Below are 22,321 nucleotides of genomic sequence, written 5' to 3'. Positions count from 1 at the left end.
TTTATTAGTCTTAGGCTTAGTGTGGAAGTCTTTATAACATAATTTCTGTTTTAAAGTTTCGCACTTCTATATGAAAAACTAGGTTTATCACCTATTATGGATCTCATTTCAGGCATGGCTAATAAAATCGGCCAATTCTTTTCTATTATAGCACTTACATTACATGTATTTAAATTATATGTAGTCAGATATCTAGTTAACTTTATATCTTTACATAAATTGTCTCTCCTCATCATTATACCTCCTAGCAGTATTGGTTTAAATTTCGTCTGTCTCTCATTTTTTACTTCACATAATGCTTTATCAATAAGTTGCTTTGGGTAACTACTCCTTTCAAACTCTTTCGCCATACTTTCAGTTTGTTCATTAAAATTAAGCTCATCAGTATTTAACTTACTTAGCCTAAAAAATTGTGCTTTAAGAACTCCTCTAAATATATGGGGTGCATGCATGCTATCCTTACTTGTGTATCTCAGTGAGTCAACATCTTTTTTATATACTTTAGATTCCAATTTGCTATTACTCTTAAATAATGTTACACCTAAAAAACTAATGTTATCACAAGATGCTGTCATTTTAAACCTTAGAAAGTCCGTTGACTCATTCATGTATTGCAGATAATTTTCCAACTCTGAATGGGAACCTTTCCACAATATAAAACAGTCGTCTCCAAACCTTTTATAAAAGACGACTTTCTCATTAATATAATTGAGTTTGTTTAGTATTACCTCCTTCTCCCATTCATATAGCACTAAGTTGGCATAAGTGTTTGCCACTGGTGTGCCCATTGCAACGCCCGTAAGTTGCATAAACAGTTTCCCATCAAAAATAAAAACATTATGTGTTAAAACTACTTCTAGAAGAGCACATATTGTTTCAATCTCCCTCCCATGCATTTTTATCTCATTGTTTAAAAAATTCCGTATTGCATTCACTTCATAGTCATTCGGAATCACAGTGAACAAGGACGTAATATCTAAAGTGGCCATAATATATTTATCCACATTATTATCAATTTGCCACATATAGAGACTATTTAAGAAATCATTAGTATCCTTCAATACATTACTACAAACTGCTATATAGTTCCCCAACACATTTTGAAGGTACTTTGAAATGGGTTCTGTTATCCACCCACCACCTGAGACAATAGGTCTCAGGGGTGGGTTAATATTTTATGAATTTTCGGATTACCATAAATTTGAGGTATTCTTGGACATGGAACGCTCAAATAATTGAATAATTCCAAACTTATGTCATTCACTAATTGCAGTTCATAAATTACCATATTCACCTCAGCAATAATACTTTGTATGTTAGTATATGGAATTTCTTTAAAAGTACAAACATCATTTAAAATTTCGTAAACTTTTGTAAAATAAAACTCCTTTTCCATAACAACAGTTGCTCCCCCTTTGTCTGCTTGTTTAATCACTATAGTATCATTAAACTTTAATTCATTTAGACCTAAATATTCTGGATAAGTAATATTATATATTCTCTTATTTACTACATTCCCTTTATAATAAACACGTAAATCACATTCAACAATATTCGAGAAAGCAGTCAGAACGGAACATAAAATAGGCATAAATAGAATTGACTTCTTACATACTGGCACATCGGTATTATCATTTTTAAAAATAAGTTTAAGTGCAACATTTCGTAGAAACATCTTTAAGTCCAGTATCGCCTGTACTATATTATCTCTCATATTCGGAATAAATTTGAGCCCTTTACTCAAAAGTAAACGCTGGGCCTCCGTTAATTCAATATTAGATAAATTTAAAGTACCTCTAACAACTTTCTTTAGCGTCTGCTCACTTTGTTGTGTACCATTGGGCTGCTGTTCTTTCTCTTTCCATTCAAATTTGGATGTTGTTGCTGTTGCAATAAAAAAGAGTCCTTTTGCTGTATTTGTAAAGCAACCTTCTCCGGTTGCTTTAAAAGAAAGGGAGAAAAGCGGTTATTTCCTTTTGTGACACCCTCTTGCTCGTAACTGTAGCCTCAGGCGCCATGTTGGTCCTCACCTTAGGACGCACATCGTCACTCTTTCTGACGTCAGTTTCATTGTCAACAGCTGATTGCTGTGGAATAGTTCCTTTATCTTTTAAAGGTACAAGCGGTGAATTAGTTGAAGAAATAGACGCTAAAGAATTATTTTTATGAAGATCAGAACCCACCGTTGTTACATGTTGTTCAAAAATATCCAACTGGTCAAGTAGACCAGACATCTTTTTATTAACAGAATATTGTGCTTTTTTATGAGTAACAGCTACATTTTCTTCTCTTGGCCAGGAGGAGATCCGGTTTTGTTTAAAATCATACATGTCCCTCTGCAGTTTATTCTTTTTCCTCTGCTGCAGTTTTAAATCTAGTGCTTGAATACGTGACAGGAAGTTATGATAAAGTTCCATTGAGTCATTAAAGCAAGACATACTTGTAATTTTAGACTCCAGCATTTCTATTTCTTCTATTAAACAATTTTCAATTGGTTCAAAAAAATTGTTCATTAATACCATGTAGTCTGCACTCAATTTAAGGTTTAACTGTTGCCATTGCATCAATAATTCATTGTAGGTATTGCCATATGAGGGCATTTTCAGTATTCTTAAGCCCCTTGGCACAATACCCAGTTCTAAATAAGCCTGAAAACTCAGTCTTTGCCATTGCATATGCTTATAGGTTTGTACTTTCTTCTCCAAAATTAAAAGTTGCTCTTTAAATTCTTTCACCTCATCATTCACTGTTACCTGCTCAGAAGTTGAGTCAAAGATTACCTTCAACAAGGGATTTTCTTGAAGTCTTAGCAGCTTCTTAATAGAACCATTCGATACTCCATTAACAACTTCCATAGCTTAACTGTAGGAACCACTAGACCACTGAGAAAATGCAGTGAAGACAGGACACTCGACTGAATAGTAGATTTCAATAATTCCAAATTAACTCCACCAACACCACGACACACCTCGGGCTGAAGCTTCTCCTTGTTCAGTAGGTGCAGACAGTATACACCACAATAAATCAAACTAAAGTAACAATGGTGTTACTGCCAAATGCAAGATACATACAAAGATATCACACCTTAAAAAGTTTAATGAATAAAGTTTCTTTGTGTGTTTGATTAGGGATGGGCTGAAGCATGTGATTTGATGATGTCTCCTATTTAAATGTAATAGTATTGTTGTAGTGTTATACTGATGAAGGGTGTAGACCCGAAAGCTTTATTCATTAAACTTTTTAAGGTGTGATATCTTTGTACGTATCTTGCATTTGGCAGTAACACCATTGTTACTTTAGTTTGATTTATTGTGGTGTATACTGTCTGCACCTACTGAACAAGGAGAAGCTTCAGCCCGAGGTGTGTCGTGGTGTTGGTGGAGTTAATTTGGAATTATTGAAATCTACTATTCAGTCGAAAGTGTCCTGTCTTCACTGCATTTTCTCAGTGGTCTAGTGGTTCCTACAGTTAAGCTATGGAAGTTGTTAATGGAGTATCGAATGGTTCTATTAAGAAGCTGCTAAGACTTCAAGAAAATCCCTTGTTGAAGGTAATCTTTGACTCAACTTCTGAGCAGGTAACAGTGAATGATGAGGTGAAAGAATTTAAAGAGCAACTTTTAATTTTGGAGAAGAAAGTACAAACCTATAAGCATATGCAATGGCAAAGACTGAGTTTTCAGGCTTATTTAGAACTGGGTATTGTGCCAAGGGGCTTAAGAATACTGAAAATGCCCTCATATGGCAGTACCTACAATGAATTATTGATGCAATGGCAACAGTTAAACCTTAAACTGAGTGCAGACTACATGGTATTAATGAACAATTTTTTTGAACAAATTGAAAATAGTTTAATAGAAGAAATAGAAATGCTGGAGTCTAAAATTACAAGTATGTCTTGCTTTAATGATTCAATGGAACTTTATCATAACTTCCTGTCACGTATTCAAGCGCTAGATTTAAAACTGCAGCAGAGGAAAAAGAATAAACTGCAGAGGGACATGTATGATTTTAAACAAAACCGGATCTTCTCCTGGCCAAGAGAAGAAAATGTAGCTGTTACTCATAAAAAAGCACAATATTCTGTTAATAAAAAGAAGTCTGGTCTACTTGACCAGTTGGATATTTTTGAACAACATGTAACAACGGTGGGTTCTGATCTTCATAAAAATAATTCTTTAGCGTCTATTTCTTCAACTAATTCACCGCTTGTACCTTTAAAAGATAAAGGAACTATTCCACAGCAATCAGCTGTTGACAATGAAACTGACGCCAGAAAGAGTGACGATGTGCCCTAAGGTGAGGACCAACATGGCGCCTGAGGCTACAGTTACGAAAGCAAGAGGGTGTCACAAAAGGAAATAACTTCGCTTTCTCCCTTTCTTTTAAAGCAACCGGAGAAGGTTGCTTTACAAATACAGCAAAAGGACTCTTTTTTATTGCAACAGCAACAACATCCAAATTTGAATGGAAAGAGAAAGAACAGCAGCCCAATGGTACGCAACAAAGTGAGCAGACGCTAAAGAAAGTTGTTAGAGGTACTTTAAATTTATCTAATATTGAATTAACGGAGGCCCAGCATTTACTTTTGAGTAAAGGGCTCAAATTTATTACGAATATGAGAGATAATATAGTACAGGCGATACTGGACTTAAAGATGTTTCTACGAAATGTTGCACTTAAACTTATTTTTAAAAATGATAATACCTATGTGCCAGTATGTAAGAAGTCAAGTCTATTTATGCCTATTTTATGTCCCGTTCTGACTGCTTTCTCGAATATTGTTGAACGTGATTTACGTGTTTATTATAAAGGGAATGTAGTAAATAAGAGAATATATAATATTATTTATCCAGAATATTTAGGTCTAAATGAATTAAAGTTTAATGATACTATAGTGATTAAACAAGCAGACAAAGGGGGAGCAACTGTTGTTATGGAAAAGGAGTTTTATTTTACAAAAGTTTACGAAATTTTAAATGATGTTTGTACTTTTAATGAAATTCCATATACTAACATACAAAGTATTATTGCTGAGGTGAATATGGTAATTTATGAACTGCAATTAGTAAATGACATAAGTTTGGAATTATTCAATTATTTGAGCGTTCCATGTCCAAGAATACCTCAAATTTATGGTAATCCGAAAATTCATAAAAATGTTACTAACCCACCCCTGAGACCTATTGTCTCAGGTGGTGAGTGGATAACAGAACCCATTTCAAAGTACCTTCAAAATGTGTTGGGGAACTATATAGCAGTTTGTAGTACTGTATTGAAGGATACTAATGATTTCTTAAATAGTCTCTATATGTGGCAAATTGATAATAATGTGGATGAATATATTATAGCCACTTTAGATATTATGTCCTTGTTCACTGTGATTCCGAATGACTATGGAGTGAATGCAATACGGAATTTTTTAAACAATGAGATAAAAATGCATGGGAGGGAGATTGAAACAATATGTGCTCTTCTAGAAGTAGTTTTAACACATAATGTTTTTATTTTTGATGGTAAACTGTTTATGCAACTTACGGGCGTTGCAATGGGCACACCAGTGGCAAACACTTATGCCAACTTAGTGCTATATGAATGGGAGAAGGAGGTAATACTAAACAAACTCAATTATATGAATGAGAAAGTCGTCTTTTATAAAAGGTTTGTAGACGACTGTTTTTTATTGTGGAAAGGTTCCCATTCAGAGTTGGAAAATTATCTGCAATACATGAATGAGTCAACGGACTTTCTAAGGTTTAAAATGACAGCATCTTGTGATAACATTAGTTTTTTAGGTGTAACATTATTTAAGAGTAATAGCAAATTGGAATCTAAAGTATATAAAAAAGATGTTGACTCACTGAGATACATAAGTAAGGATAGCATGCATGCACCCCATATATTTAGAGGAGTTCTTAAAGCACAATTTTTTAGGCTAAGTAAGTTAAATACTGATGAGCTTAATTTTAATGAACAAACTGAAAGTATGGCGAAAGAGTTTGATAGGAGTAGTTACCCAAAGCAACTTATTGATAAAGCATTATGTGAAGTAAAAAATGAGAGACAGACGAAATTTAAACCAATACTGCTAGGAGGTATAATGATGAGGAGAGACAATTTATGTAAAGATATAAAGTTAACTAGATATCTGACTACATATAATTTAAATACATGTAATGTAAGTGCTATAACAGAAAAGAATTGGCCGATTTTATTAGCCATGCCTGATATGAGATCCATAATAGGTGATAAACCTAGTTTTTCATATAGAAGTGCCGAAACTTTAAAACAGAAATTATGTTATAAAGACTTCCACACTAAGCCTAAGACTAATAAATTGATGGGAATAAGGAAATGTTATAACTGCTCTTGCTGTAATGATTTATTTGAAGGTGGTGATTTTTTTGAACATCCTACTAATGGAGAAATTATTAGAATGACCACACGTTAACAACTTGTAATGAAGAAAGGGTGGTATATTTGGCTACATGTGTATCGTGCTCTTCATTTTATGTGGGTAAAACTATTAGAAAGCTTAAAGAGAGAATAACAGAACATAAATCAGAAATCAGGAGGAGAGTAGTAACGAATGCTTTAAGCAAACATATTATAGAAAAAGGTGAAAATCATGTATTTAAATTTAGAGTATTAGCTGTAGTAAATATTAGTCTAAGGAAGGGAGATATTAATAATTTCCTAGAACTGAAAGAGTTAGAATGGATTATTAGACTTCAGGCAGATGTCTCCCCTGGGTTAAATAATGCTGTTAGTCTGAAACCAATATTAGTTAAAAAACAAAGAGAAAGGTTATAAATTTATGGCTATACTTTTGTATATATTCTTTAGTTAATTATGTATGTAAATTTAGATGAGTATATCATATTGTTTCTATATAAAAATTCTTTTTATTATATTTATTGCAATTATTGCATTTATACTGCAATTTTTATTGCATATTTTAGATATGAGTAAATTAATTATATATATGTGTGTATATTATTATATTACACTTAGATGTATAGAGTCTGTTAGACCATTACTATGATAGTAAGTTTTTTATATTTTTTTATATTTTGTTTTTAATATTTATAACACATAGGTTATACCTGTAGTGCTGTTTCTTTAAGTTTCTTTGTGTGTTTGATTAGGGATGGGCTGAAGCATGTGATTTGATGATGTCTCCTATTTAAATGTAATAGTATTGTTGTAGTGTTGAACTACCTTGCCCTCATCCACAGTTCTGGTGACAGACTTGAAAAAGTCTATCAGGTTGAGCAGGCATGATCTACCTTTCACAAACCCAAACTGCATGGGGTCCAGAGTTTGGAGATTCCCTATGTCCCTGTTAGTAAGATCCATGATGATGCACTTCATAGCCTTACATGTCACGCTAATGGGACGGTAGTTTCCAGGGTCTATAGTCACTCCCCATTTGTGGAGTGAGATGACTGTAATAGTGCACTGTTCGGTAGGAACAAAGCCTGAAATGAGGCTGTGATTGAACATGGTACTCAGGTGTGGTGCCAGTTAATTTTGTAGTTCATGTAGAACACAGCCTGAGATATTATCAGGTCCCATGGAAGCTGTATTCTTGGCTTTGGACAGTGCGTTTTTTACCTGTGCAGCTGTGATGATAGGGACTTGGCAATTATCAGGTATTGTGATAGCCCCTTTAGGGGGTGAAAGGAGGGTAAAGTTCGCACTGAACCTGTTGGCCAGTATGTTGGCAATATCAGTTGGTTTTGTATATGTATTGCCATTGTGCTGTAACTCAGAGCAGATCTGAGTATTGCCATGTAGATTCTTGACATAGCTATAGAATGCCTTGTGGTTGTCTTTAGAATATGCAGCAATTTTGTTTTCATAGCTAGCTTTAGATGGTTTGATGAGGGATCTCAGTTTTTTGCTGAGGCTAACAAGGGAGTTTTTCAAGTGTTCGGAATTCACCCTTTTATGCAACAGTTTTTTTCTCCTGTTGTAGAGTTTGTTTATAGTAGGGGCCACCAGATTGGCTTCCTTTTTTTGGAGGAGTGCGTCTTTGTTCTGTTTGGTATGGCCCGTTCCATGCACTTGTGTATGTGCTCATACAGTGCATTGGTATATGATTCAGCAGTCATGCACCTATTTTCCATTTGCGTGGGTGCCACGAAGTTTGCCACCTCTGTTTTTAGAAGCCCAAAATTGGCTTTGGAGAAGTTTTTTACAATGGTTTCCTTTAGTGGGGGTATGGGTGGGATGTGGATGTCCATGGTGATAAGCTTGTGGTCAGATCTGACCAGGGAGGAATTGATTTTGGGTGTAGAGCAATGGTCGCCCATGTTGGTAATGACCAGGTCCAGGATGTTTCTACCCCTGGTGAGGGTAAGAATGAGTTGGTCCAGAGTGTTGGAATTGATGAATTCCAGAAAACATTGAGCAAGTGTATTGGTACATGAGTAATTTTCCCAGTTAATGGAGGGGTAATTAAATTTTCCCAGTATAAGGGTATTGGGTTGTACTTTAATATTTCCAGTGTGTTTAGGAATGTGGAGTGGGAGTCTTAGGACATGATGAGGATCTAGAGCAGGCTAAAACCTGGATTGCAGTTTTGCCCAGTGTTAGCTGAACCTAAAGTATCTCTGATGCATTATGTTGGGCTACTTATCCGGAGGTGTGCATATCTTTTATGAATATGGAGACACCGCTGCCTTTAGTGCTTCGGTCCGGGTATTTGTTTAACATGAATAGAAAACTTGTTCCAAAGGTGGGGCAACCTCTATGAGACAAATCTGTCTCTCCAACAAGTTTTGCTGATGTCGCATACCAGGTTATGGTTCTATAGATATATATCTATATATATATATATATATATATATATATATATATATATATATATATAGACACATACACACACACACATACACATAGATATAGATATATATATATACATATATATATATATATATATATATATATATATATATATATATATATATATAGATACACACACACACACACATATATATATATATATATATATATATACACACACACACACACACACACACACATATATATATATAGATATATGCACGCACATATGTATAGATACACACACACACACGCACATATGTATAGATACATGCACACACCTATATAGATACACACACACACACACCGACATTCACATACATACACACGCACACACACACACATATATATATATATATATATATATATATAGACACACTCGCTTGCGCACGCACACACACACACACACACACACACACACACACACACACACACACACACACACACACACACACACACACACACACACACACACACACACACACACCCCAGCTACCTTAGGAGTGAATGGTCTGTTGCTGTCCATTTATTTCATTGTTGCTTAGATGTAGGTAGATAGAGAGGCTGTACTTAAACTCCCCTGTTGTCCAAACAGTGAATATCTTGCCACTGTTTGTGTGACAGTTAGCTAGACCTCAGATATTCACATCATCATGAATATCTGCCATCAGCTGACAAAGGCAAGAACAAAAAGCACAGGGCATAGCAGAAAAGTAAAAGAAATATCTTTACTAGGTAAGGTAGTTTAGGCTGATTTAAGGTATACTCTGTGCTGGAAATGGTCACAAAGAAACATATCCATATGACGTACCAGGTTTCAAGAGAAAAAAATGTGACTTAGTACATTCATGCCAATCACGACTGGAACCCACAGCTGTTGTGTGAGAGCTTCGTAGTTAGTGCAACATTTTCACTTCTAAGAGGTTTAAATATGAATCACTGTGACTGAAAAAGCCATAAAGTACTTTGTATAATTTTCATTAGTCATATAGGTGCATATGTGATATAACCACATGCTGCCGGTGTATTAAACATTTTGATCTTTTGTTGACTTCCACAATGTTTCATTCACAAGACCTTTGTACACCAGTCACCTTCTCTAGACAGTGGAAGCAATGATGTGGTGAAAGAGGTATTACCAGAACATGGGTATTCCAAGGTGTACATTATCAAGGGGGAGGTAGAAGTCTTACTGTATTTCAGGGGGGAGGGGGTGCAGAAGAGTAGGTGTGTCATGTGTGTTCTGAAGTTTCTATAGCCAAGTTCAGTTCTGGCCATGGAACATAGCTCTTTGATGATCATGGAAATCTGTACAAAAGAAAGCATAGTTACCTACCATTTTTTAAAAGAAATGCATGTTAACTGCTGGCTTTCGGTGTTGTTGAGATTATCAGACAAGCAGTTTTTTTGCACTGTATATATAAAACAAATATCAGCCTTAAAAAAAAAAAAAAAAGTCAGGCTGCCATTTGTTACCTTCCCTGATATCCTTTATATAGCCATGGATGTGTCTACTCCAGATTTAAAAAATATATATATATAAAATTAATTGAGGTGAACAGAAACCTCATGCATAGTAGTGAATTCACTGCAACAAACAGAAACCGTATACAAGGATATGAGAACATCCATGGTGAAAAAAGCTACCAAAGTAATAACTTTAGAACATTTTGCACATATATTTGTCCATTTATTTATTTATTTATTTTTACAGGAGAAGCGGATACTGTCATTGGACTCTGCCAATTCTCGACTGATGAATGCCTTGACACAGGTGAAGGAGCGATACAGCATGCAGACGCGGAATGGGATCTCTCCGACCAACACGACAAAGCTTTCAATAACTGAGAATGGCGAATTCAGGAACAGCAGTTGCTAGCAAGGATTGCTGAGAGACAGCAAGGACTGAAATAAACATTAATCGATTCAAAACTGACCTCATGCTGCTAAATTAAATATGCCCCCACCTCTCTTTAGAGGCAGTAATGTACACAAAATATGCTTGTCAGTATCCCTGTAAATAGCAGAGACTTCAGTTATATTACCATAGGCACTGTACAGAAATTCAGCTGTAAGATACTGCAGGGAGTTTAAATAATGTAGATTTTTATTAATTTTTTTTGTATTACAGTTGCTTCCTTGTGAAAGTCAGGGGCATATAGATTTGAGGAGTTTCTTTTTGAATCGCTGTAGGTATTGCTTCATACAGAATGTCTCTGAATAGAAGCTGTGTACATATTCTGTTGATAAAAAGCACATATAGCAGGATAAATGAAGAGATTGCACTGCTAAGTTTGAAGGAACTGTCTTTGTTGCCAAGATATGAAATTTGGGGTCTTTAAGCCACGATTTCCCCGTATCAGATGACAGCTGAGGTGGCAAAGTGGAGGAGTGATTATGTGCTAGTCCTCTGTTGGAGAGTTTTTTGTGATGCGTCTCCGCAGGGAACGAATGCACCTCTTTGGTTAGAGAAGTGCAAGCTTTGCCCCATGTGGCAAGCCTCACATTGACACTGTCAAACCAAACTTTGGGGCTCTGATATGGCCAGAATGTTGACTTTCCTCGCCTTATTGTTTTATGGTGTTTAATGTTTGTGTGCACATATTTTCTTAATGCAGTGGACAGCTTATTGCTCACCTTGCAACTGTTTGAGGTAGGGGTCTGTCTTTTTTTTTTTTTCAGCCTGGTTCCCAGCTATACTGTTGTCTTTGCAGGAAATGATTTTTCCTGTTATAGCATCAGAAAGAAAAAACAGAAGCAAATGAAATGGATTACAAACCTTGTAAAGACAAAAAGTTATGCCCGATGCTTTTTTTTATTTTCCCCTGTTGAGGGTTAGTTTGGGTGGTAGTTTTTTTTTTTTTTTTTTTACCACTGTGGTACCAGGCAGCAGACACACACTGTAGGTGTGCTAAAGGCAGTGCACGTACGTTAGACGGAGTTCTGAAGCCCATCAGGACTCCCATTTCTTCGGTATTGCTCCTTTTCAAGCTACCATATCTGCCATTTGGGAAATGCAACAGGAATGAATGCATGGGTCAACAAGCCAGCTGTATTTTGTCTTTTCTAGTTGTCCTCCAGTCAGATTTCCCATAATAACAAGTTGATTACTTTGACAGATGAAAAGTCATATGCCTCAGTTTTTTCATCTGCTGCTGAAAGAATAATTTGCATCTCTGTGAGTTGCACCAAAAAAGATGAAAACCCAAAATGTTTAAACTAATGCCCTGTATATTTCTTGTTTTTTTTTTTTTTTTTGTCTTATATGATCACACAAAATGCTTAAAACATGTCCTGGGTTTGTCATACTGTGACTGTGGGGGTACACCAGAATCCCGTTTATCAGTGTGTAACAAATGTTAGTGTCACTAACCACAGACCATGATGTCACAAGTAAAACAAAAATCAAACGTGACAAGTGAAAATATTACTAGCACTGATTTTGTTTGAATGTCTTTGTTTTCTGCTTTTACGTGTTAATGATTTTTGGATGACTGCTCAAAGAACCCCTAAACCTCAGTGTGTTTCTTCACCACTTTACTGTACCAATACTGGGGATGGAGTACCCTCCCCCCCCCAAGACCATTAGTATGTCCAGTAAATGGGTTCATAGGCATCTCCCCAAGGAGCATTTGTTAAGTGCTGGAGGGTACCTTGAAAAGCACTCTGCAGGAAATGGATGACAACAATCCAGAAATGGTTTTAGCATCAATTTTTTTGTCTTCAGCATGGCATCAGGGAGACGCTCTTATTTGCTCATTGAATAACGGTAGAAGGGACATGTCTACATCATCAGTATAACTCAGGAGTCACATTTTGTCATAGTTACTACTCATGTAGTGACAGACTCATGCCAAGAAGCACTCCAAGCTAGGGTTTACAGAATGTAGTGGCAGTGAGGTCAGAGGGTGCATTCTAAACATGTTTGCTTGGAGAGGAACCCAGAGCAGTGTTTGTTCATTGGGATGTGGTAGAATGAGTTGGGGGTTGAACTCCCTTTACAGCTGATAATAAGGTCGTGTTATGGAAAGAATTAGAATGTGGCACCAGGACAGATATTGGGTAAGAGCGGAATGTGCTCAGGTTGTACCTGCAGCATGTACTCGCAGGGTGTGAGAAAAGAAATGTAGCCTTGGCAGAATTTCTTACAGGGTCAGGGTCACCCCGTCGGCACTGCTTGGTCATCATGTAGTAATAGGTGCTGGATGAAGATATGTAGCCTTGACAGCATTTGTTATTGTGACAGAGAAGGGTCAGGGATTCCCCCTCACCAGTGTTGAGAGGTTCTGGGTGAGGATGTGTACTGTTGGCAGTATTTGTGAAAATAATTTTGACAAAACAGGGTCTGGCATGCCCCTTCAGGTGCACTTGGTTTATCATATAATGATGGATTGTGGGTGACAGAGAGGGGTCAGGGATGCCCCTTCAACAGTGCTGGGTTGTCATATAGTGAGAGGTTCTGGGTGAGGATGTATAGTCTTGGTAGTGTTTGTTAATGTAGTTGTGACAGAGCAGCATCAGGGTGCCTCTTCATAAGTGCTTGGTTACCACATAGTAATAGATTGTGGGTGAGGATGTATATCCTTAGTAGCATTTGTTGCTGTTATAGTAATGGAGCAGAGGTAAGGATGTACTGTCAGCTGCAGTTGGTCAACATGTCTTGTTGGAGCAAGATTTGGGTGCAGAATTAGATGTTAAGTAGGGTATAGTTGGACAAAGGCTACACGTTTACAGTGGGTACATCTTCGCAAACAATGCAGCATCTGCAGTGTTTTATTGGTTGTTTTTATTTAGTGCCAGACTGGGGTTAGAATTGTTCCTTTTGCAGGTAGTGAAGGCACAGAATTGGAATGCACTCTCAGTAGGGTGCAACATCGGCAGGTTATTCTGTGCAGGCTGAGCGATGGCCACTCAGAAGTGTTGTCATGGAGTGCTTTAGTATGGGGAGGAATGCACCATTTGCAGTTGTTGTTCATTAGGTAATGTCAGAGTGGAGTGTGGGGAATGTTTTTGGTAACTGTGTATTGAAGGCATGGGCACACCTTTCAGGCCGTGGTTATATTTTCAGTTGTAACACTCACGTCCCCCTTTTCCCTTGCACATTTGTTTGAAATGTGAGCAGAAAGTTGTGTTCATATTTTTTGTGGTTACCAAAGATTTTTTGTTTATCCTTGGAAGGTCTCTTGCTGTTGTGGCTTGATGAATAGACCACTCAAATTTGTTCACCAAACTTTCAATGAGTTTTGTAATAGCTAACTTAAATTTTGTATATGCACTTCATTATTTTTGTGTATATTTTGTATATTGTCAGGAATAATAACAAAAGGATTTCATGCTGAAGTTTTGGTTTTATTTAATCTTATTAATTAATAGAGGAGTGAATAGAAAAAAATACCTCAAGAAGGAAGTCTTTTGTTTTATGTATGTAGCTATCTGGCTTAGCACACTCAGTCCAAAAAATCATTTTAGTACAAGGCTGCTTTATGCAGCTGTGATTCTACCATACCTGTTTGTTATTGAATGGTGCAACAGAAAAGGTCAGTTTGGAATGAAATTTGAGGAACTGGAACACAGTTTGCATTAGAAAAGTAATTTATCAGGGAGAAACTGTTGCGTTCCGTTTTGAGGTGGGAGGCACTAGGCATTCATCTAGCTTCATGATTATTTTTCATGTGAAGGGAAGGCAACCAGATGTTCTGCTGTTGATGTTACATCAAGTATTAGTGGAACAAAGGCCTGGATTTATGTTCAGCAGCCATGCCTCGTAAAGTGGCAGCACAAAAAAGACCTAGCAGAATGAGTATCTGAGTTCCATAGAAAAACTGTTATCAAAGGCATGAGTGTTTGTACTGAGGACTTCACCAGTCTTGTCAAAAATGCATTCATCAATGGCAGATCGTAGCTTGACACAGTTTCTTTGTACTTCTGAGATGCAGGGATGTTGGAATGATGCAAATGTAGGGATTGCAGCTGTCTGCATGTGGAGTGTGGAGACCCCCCCCCCCCAAAAAAAAAGCAAGTCTTAAAGTTTTAGTTACGTGGTGTTTTTAACATCTCAACTGATTTGAACTTTTTTCTAGGCATTTTTCCATTTGCTTGCTGACCATCAAACCTATCCCAACTGGACTTAAGTCTGTCTGTTCTTCCGGGGTGTGAATCATCCATAATGGAACTAAGAGCCATTTGGATGGTGGTTGTCATGTAGGCACCCATATATGTTGATTGTAACCTGCAAACATCTTGGTTATGAATTCAGTTATGATTACCCTAACATCCCTGAAGGAGGGAAGGGGGACAAGTGAACCATGTCATCATGGGACTGTCATGTGGCCGTATGTGCTTCTGTACCCTATCACTGGCTGGAAGAGACTAATACTCACCCCACAGTCTTTTACATCCTACCACCTTCTTTGAGGAGACTGGTGAAGTCCACTGCCACCCCCCCCCCATGCTTATGCTTATCCTCTCCTGGCAACTGAGATAGCCGCCCAAGCCATTAATATATCCTGTGTTGCCAGGGCTTTATTTAACTGCACAACTGGACCATACGTGAAAGTCCCTTCCATCGTATTACTTACAAAAGAAGTGGGGAATCCTTTGATGTCAGGCTGCATAAGTCTAAATTATCATTTTTAACAGTAGCAGCAGTATGTCAGCTGACATTAGTGCAAAATGTTGGCTATATGGGTATCATCAAGACAATTACAGGCTGTTTTCCTATCAGCTTCTGCTCATCATGTGACTATAATGTAGCAGCCTGGATGTAGCTCTTGTTTACTGGATGACTTTTTATTATGTGGTCAATTCCAGTAATAGTTGTTTAATGTGAAGAAAAGGACGGGTGACTTGAATATGTTCCATCCAGTGACTGTTGTTCTGGTAGCAGCACACCAGGGGGTCTGGCATGCTGAAGCAGTAGTTATGTGTTGAGAACAGGAGGCGGGGACCCACATGTGTAATAATGTGCAATCTGTGGCTTCTGGTTCCATTGTCCACATCCCATCCACCCCCTTCTTGTTGAGATGTCAGCTCCACGACTATGTTGATGCATTTGTTGCTGATTACCACTGCGAGGAGCAATTAATCAATGTGGTTGCATTTTCTACATGCTCATTTCACCCCCCCACCTTTACTTGGGTTATATAGGTGGGGACACTGTACAGCTAGACACCCTTCTAATGAAAAGGTGGGTATTATCTGGAACACTTGCAGGATTGAACCCACAGACATTGCCCACCAGTCAGTGTTACTTTCAGGCCTTCATCCTCATCACAGCAAACTGGAACACGAAAGGTGCACCATTGTCCTTATTTCTGTTAGTATTTTGGTGTTACTTGTTTAGTCTGCAGGTGGGAGGTGCTTAAGGGAAAGCAGCTTTATCATTGTTCTAGTATTTGCCAATCCCCCCCCCCCCCCCTCGTAACTAAAAATTTCAGCACATGTATGGTACAATGCAGCAACAATCCCATTCCTCACTGTTGTAATGTTCATTGTATGTCTGATTTGTATGTCTGGGACCCCCATAATATTTCAGGCAGTAATCTTAAATATTAAAAAAACAGAGTCACTATTGTTTGCTTAGATTACAAAACAGACCTCTTAAAAGTGTTAAAAAGTACATTTGATATACCAGGTACTTTCTGTTGCTCCTATCAAACTTTGCATCCCGCACAAAGGGATATATATTTTTTATTTTTTTATTCTGTTTCTGTTCTGTGTTATTCTTCCCAGCTACCCCAGTGACCCTGTCCATGGCTGGTCTGCCAGCTTCTCCTACTGCCCCCGACCATCTCTGTTCTAAGGCTGGGGCCAGAGCAGAACCTAAGGGCATCCTTGGGGGGGGGGGGGGTTCATGCCATTAGCTGCTTCTTCCACAGGATTTCTTTCATTTATGACTTTCACCTGGCCATAGATTAGCACTAAGCTAACTGCCTTTGCTGGCCATTTTAAGCCTAGTCAGTTACCCCATGTGAGAATCAAACCCTGTAACTTATGTCTGTAAGGCAAACACCTTAACTATTATGCAATATCCCCAACTCCCCTGTGTTCCGTGTTTACATCCGAGGATGACTCCCCTCTGTGGACCGTGCCACACTGTAGAGAATGCCTAAATTAGTGCCCTCACCCCAGGATGAATGCTCCAGTCCTTCCCTGCCTGCACCTCAGATGCCCAAACTGCTGAACCCTGGTCACTTGGGCTGTAGTTAGGACTTTATCCCAATACACCACAGTGCTAGCCAGAGGGATAAAGCCAGATAACCCAAGTGTAATTAGCAGCTTTGCTGCTGGTAGAGCCAAGGAAGGGGTGGGAGAGGCATGCCCTGCTGGGGGGAGGGATATGGTGGCTCCTGGACTATGGAATTTGTCACTCCAGTGCTAAAATGGGATTACCATGTGCCAAGAGCAACCCATAGGCTTGGGGGGGCATGCGTATTACAACACAAGCTGGTGATATTAGCCCTTGTGTGGAGCATGACTACCCCAGTAGGACACAGATTACCCTAATAGTGATGCAGGAGCTCACATCACCCCCAAGAGGAGGTGTTAGAGCCATACTACAAACTTTCCTCATGGCTTTTTGTGCTACAGCCATGCCCTGAGTCTTGCCTCTTTGGGGAACAAATGGGCACCATAATTCCCACTCTAGTATGGTGGGAATGGGTGGCAGCTTTGCAGTCCGTAGGTATTTGGGTAAATGGGTTATATAAAACAGTTCGCATTTCTGTATAACTGAAGAGATGAGGCTTACGACACTGCATAGGAAGGGTGGAGCAAAAGGGGCACCTATTGTGGGCTCCGACCTCTAGGAGGGTGAGGCCCCTTAAACGATAGGTTTGACAGCTTGTATGCTGGGTTAAATTATCACACCTTAATGAGGGATTGTGATTACTCATTAGATGGCTTGTAAGCTGTCTGTCAAACCTCTGTTTTCTCTCCATTTTTCTTTTTTCAGTGTGACAGCCTTTAAAAAACGAAGTTTAAAAGTTGAATAGTTTATAAGCCATATAATAAAGTGATGTTGAACTTGATGTCTGTCAGCTTGTAATCTGTCCCCCCTCTCCTTTTTTTTTCCCCCTGAAAAGTAGCGTCAGTGGCCATTAAAGGGGTATACCGTCCAGGGTGCCAGTTTCCTTTGCTCCAGCTCTGGGTTGTAAGGTGTGTGCCAGCTGCCACCTCCTTTCCCCCACACTGAAGATTATATTAATGATTGTTTTTATTTTAAATAAACTTACAAGAGTGTGTATAAAACTATAGTGTGGTTAGATGGGTGGGTATAGATGAGTCATATTTACAGGAGGTGCAAGAGATACAAAAATAGTTAGAAGATGAAACCTGTATTATATTTGCCCTGAGCATCTAATGTGCAGCTTTCATTTTGCTTGGCACAGCCAACTGCCCTGAGAACTGTGGGCCCCAGAATGTAAATTAATTTGTATTTACAAATGTTCTGTTATGGCTGGGATGTCACTTCCTGCAGATTTACCTGCTACTGTACTGCAAGTGCCCTGCAGTTTTGAAGTTTTGCTCAGGTTGCTGATGCAGTAGATAGTTTAGGAATGTTGATACTGGTGACAACCCAGTCTGCATGTACTACTCAAACTTTTGTCACAGATGTGCACATACTGGGAGCACTGATGCCTGTATTAATTTGGGTAAGGAAGTGAAGAACACCATTTCTGCACAGGATTAGTCAATATTTAGGGGTATGAACCTATTCTGTATGTTGTCTTCAGCAGCAGCAGCAATTTCACTATGAATCCATGTAATTAAAATATAAAATGTTCTGCTGTGGCAAAAGACATTTACATTTTCATCTCACAGCTCAGTCCAGAAAACAGGACATATTTCAATTCTCCTTATCCAGTTACTACGTATAGAATGTATTTTATAAAGTTACTGTTTATCCTGAAATCAGCGACCCCTTGCCACTGTTTTTTTTTTGTTTTGCCATGAACATGTATGTCTTCTTCACTTCAACATTTTGGTTTAGTTGTCATGTTTGGAATTTTGCGTTCACTTTTCATGTAAAAATGTCAAAAATGGATGTGCATATGTGGTGGTGGAGGGAAAACAAATTGGGTCTTTTGTCGTAACACCAGTAAGCAAATTTACTTGCTGAAAAGGAAAGTAGCTTTGCAGCTTTAATTAAGCAGTGTCTGTAACACAACAGGTAGTGCTTTCACCTTTTGTGCAGAAGGTTCTGTGTTCTATTCCAGCACCAGGTAGATGGACTCTGCTGATGCTGCAGTGCAGCCTAAAAGGGGGGCTTTATTACCTCAGGTGGATGCGAAAGATTTCACAGCACCTTTTGAAAAGAGTAGGGGAAGTCCCCCAATGTCCTAGCCAAATTTCCCATAGTAGTATAAATACCACCTCTGGTCTTATCTGAACAGAGGCCACTAGCCTAGTGGGACTAACCTGGTCAACAAAGGAAAAGTGAAACAAAATAAAAAATGACCACGCTGAATATATTCCCGTTATGTATTTCATTATGGTTGGTTTCTAAGGTCTGGTGCCTCACCCTTTAGGAAGAACAGCTGCTTTTTCAGACCCTCACCTTAGGAAGGCTGTGCAGGTTAGTGAGGATGGGGCTTTCCTCTTTTTGCTTGTGTTTGTCTGCTGTAAGTTTCCATAAAATTGCTTACAATCACAAGTGGATTGTTTTTTTGGACAAGGAAATCCTTTGAACTAGATTACTGAGAATGTCAGTGCATCTCACATAGTACAGTTGCTATAGCAAAATGGCTGCTGTGCAGTTTTGTTTTATTTTTCCCCATAAGGTGTATGGTTGATGGAGGAGGACAGTTGTGCTCCTTCTTAACACTTTGCTTGCCTTGTAAATATAACATTGCAAAGGTTTCTGGCATGGTTGGGCATTAAGAATATAAATAGTTTTGGAATCCTCTTCCCCAGTTTCTGGATTAAGTTATAACTGTGCACCTTAAAACATGAGGGATTGCATTTAAAAGGGAATAATTTGTAGAATTTAATTTATTCAGTACTGTGTAGAATTGTGCCACAATTTCTGAATTAACGTACAGGTGCAGAGCAGCTAATCCATGTCATATAGTTTGAGACCAACTATACTGTTATATAGTTTGAGACCAACTATACTGACATGCATTGAAAGCGTAGCACCCCTTGCAACTTTTGGACTTCCAGTTTGCATTTTAAAGTGGACATACAAGTTAAAAAAAAAAAAAAAAAACTTTAGACATTCATCTGTTTTTGTGTCCTTGTGTTGATTTATATTGCAGTCATCAGATGGTATTGTGACTTCCAAGTAGTGGCAGTGATTTATTTTTTTCATTGCTGTTAATTGTGAAATACTGCATTCATGTTGGCAGACACCCATAATGTATCCTTCACTTCACTGTGAATGGTGAGTCTATAACACTATAGCAGTCTGTAGGTTATGGGATGTATCCACGCAGCCGTGCACAGTAACATCTGTCGGTTATCAGATGTAGCCGTGCAGCTGTACACTGCAACACCTGTACAGCAGCTTGTTTTCTTTCCATTAATTTCAGAGTCCTTCCAAAAGGAGGAAGCCTCAGCTATGTAGTAAATGTGAGCTTAATGCAGATGGAATCTGTGTTTTCAAGATGAGAAGCACTTGATAACTTAGCGCCACACTCTTTCCAAGTAAAATCAAGCTGTCTTTTAAAGAATAAAACAGAAACAAATCCAAATATGTGTTGTGTTTGTATGTGAATTATATTAAAATTCATACTGCTTAGAGTAATGTTACTTCACATTATTTTTGTACTACAGCAGAAGTATTGAACCAGGAAATGAAGTGGGTATCTTATCAGTATTCATACTGCTTAGAGTAATGTTACTTCACATTATTTTTGTACTACAGCAGAAGTACTGAACCAGGAAATGAAGTGGGTATCTTACCAGTACAGATGCGCATCTGGACTTCTGATGTTGGAAGACTTCGGGAAAGGCAGATGAATCAGTCCACTACATAGTATTCGGGAAAGGCAGATGAATCAGTCCACTACATAGTATCCATGCATTATTCTCTGAACACCTATCTAGAATGCTAACTAAAGTGTTTGATGTAATATATTTTTTTTCAGGATGTGGTTTGCTGTGTAGTAGTTTATGTAAACCAGATTTTCTAACATTGCGAGATTTGCACCAAACAGCTGTAAGTGATGGTTTTTGGTCTCTCCGGCTGCTGGAAAGTTTTTCTTCCATGCCAGCATTGATGAAATAGTTACTACATCACATCTTTCTCCTGGGAAAAAAGGTGCTGGTTATTACTGTCTATTGATGACTGTTCTACTTCTCTCTTAGCACTAAATGTTTATTAACTGGTTCACCATTGTAATCATAATTTTAATGAACTCTGTCATAAGCTGAGATTTGATATGTAGCCATACATTTGGAGCGGAACACCCTTCCTCCTCAGAGGAGGACCTGATGTTACCTTTCCTTTGGACATCTCCACTGTCCTGATAAAAAGAGTGGTATGTGGCCAGCCATCCTTTGTTCTTTCTTGCCATATATATGTATGTACAACCAAAATATATTTGTTTAATTCATTGGGTTAGGCCATGATTCAAAAGTGTGCGCTAAAAATCCCACAGTCACCTGACATATAACAAGTAAAGAAAAATCCCTTTCCCACTGTTGATGGTGTTTGTATTAGTATTCTAAAGATGTAGTTAACAGATAATGATCTTGAGACTGCAGCTGAAGCAGGCATTATTACTTCTCCATTACCGTTAGGAGACTGTTGAAGGACCTCTACATTTTATTTATTTGACATGTGCTTACCAAGAAAGTCCAATGGGGATAATGTCCCATTTTCAGTGGAGGCCTAAACACGGCTTTCCTCATAACAAACTGTATTTTTTTCCCTACAGCAATGAATTTTAAGTATTGTTCATATACAAGCTGTATTTAAGTAAACCATGACTTAGCTGTTTTCTCGCTTTTATACCATGACTTAACTGTTTTTTTCACGTTATTTTGAAGTTCAGTGCTGTCCAACACACACCCATGTAGGTCTGACATGAAATCTCATGTTTCTTTAAGAATTTGTCTCCACACTCCTTGCATCAAATGTCTGGATTCTGGCCGAGAAAAATGTCTATGACAAGGGGTTTGTAGTTGTCATTGCTTCAGCCCACTGGGGCTAAAAAACTGTTGTCTATGAAGTTACAGGCTTCCTGTAAACAGAGAATCCAGCTCTGTTGTCACTGAAAAAATGAGTAAGCAAAAGATGATACTTTAAAGACGTTTACTCTTTCGCAAAATGAACATTTCATCACTCACTATAACTAAAGCAGAAAGAGGCAATGTAAGTCTGTTTAGAAGGCTGCAAAAAACTATTGCCCAGTGAGTCACTGATTTAAAATTGTGCAGATACTCTTTCCATAAATCCTAAAGGAAAACTCAACCCTACAGTATAGTTAAAGTATGTTGGTGCAATTTCCCTAGAAAGGGTAAGTAA

General features: G+C 38.1%; 1 protein-coding gene across 3 annotated transcripts in view; it reads left to right on the top strand.

The window, feature by feature from the left end:
• The window catches only part of RASAL2 (RAS protein activator like 2), a 1,712,944-nt gene extending 1,692,401 nt beyond the window's left edge, over positions 1-20,543 (top strand). For all 3 annotated transcript variants that reach the window (XM_044085261.1, XM_044085259.1, XM_044085262.1), the window contains exon 18: positions 10,565-20,543. In XM_044085261.1, coding sequence (XP_043941196.1) covers positions 10,565-10,729 — 165 coding nt within the window. In that variant the 3' untranslated portion in view covers positions 10,730-20,543. The remainder of the gene's footprint in view (positions 1-10,564) is intronic.
• Positions 20,544-22,321: the final 1,778 nt, after the last annotated feature.

This window comes from Protopterus annectens, chromosome 10.part0 (genome assembly GCF_019279795.1).
Source record: "Protopterus annectens isolate FY-2018-M chromosome 10.part0, PAN1.0, whole genome shotgun sequence".
NCBI classification, from domain to species: domain Eukaryota; kingdom Metazoa; phylum Chordata; order Ceratodontiformes; family Protopteridae; genus Protopterus; species Protopterus annectens.
Note: the sequence above shows the minus strand (reverse complement) of the source record. Positions and strands in the feature narration are given on the sequence as shown.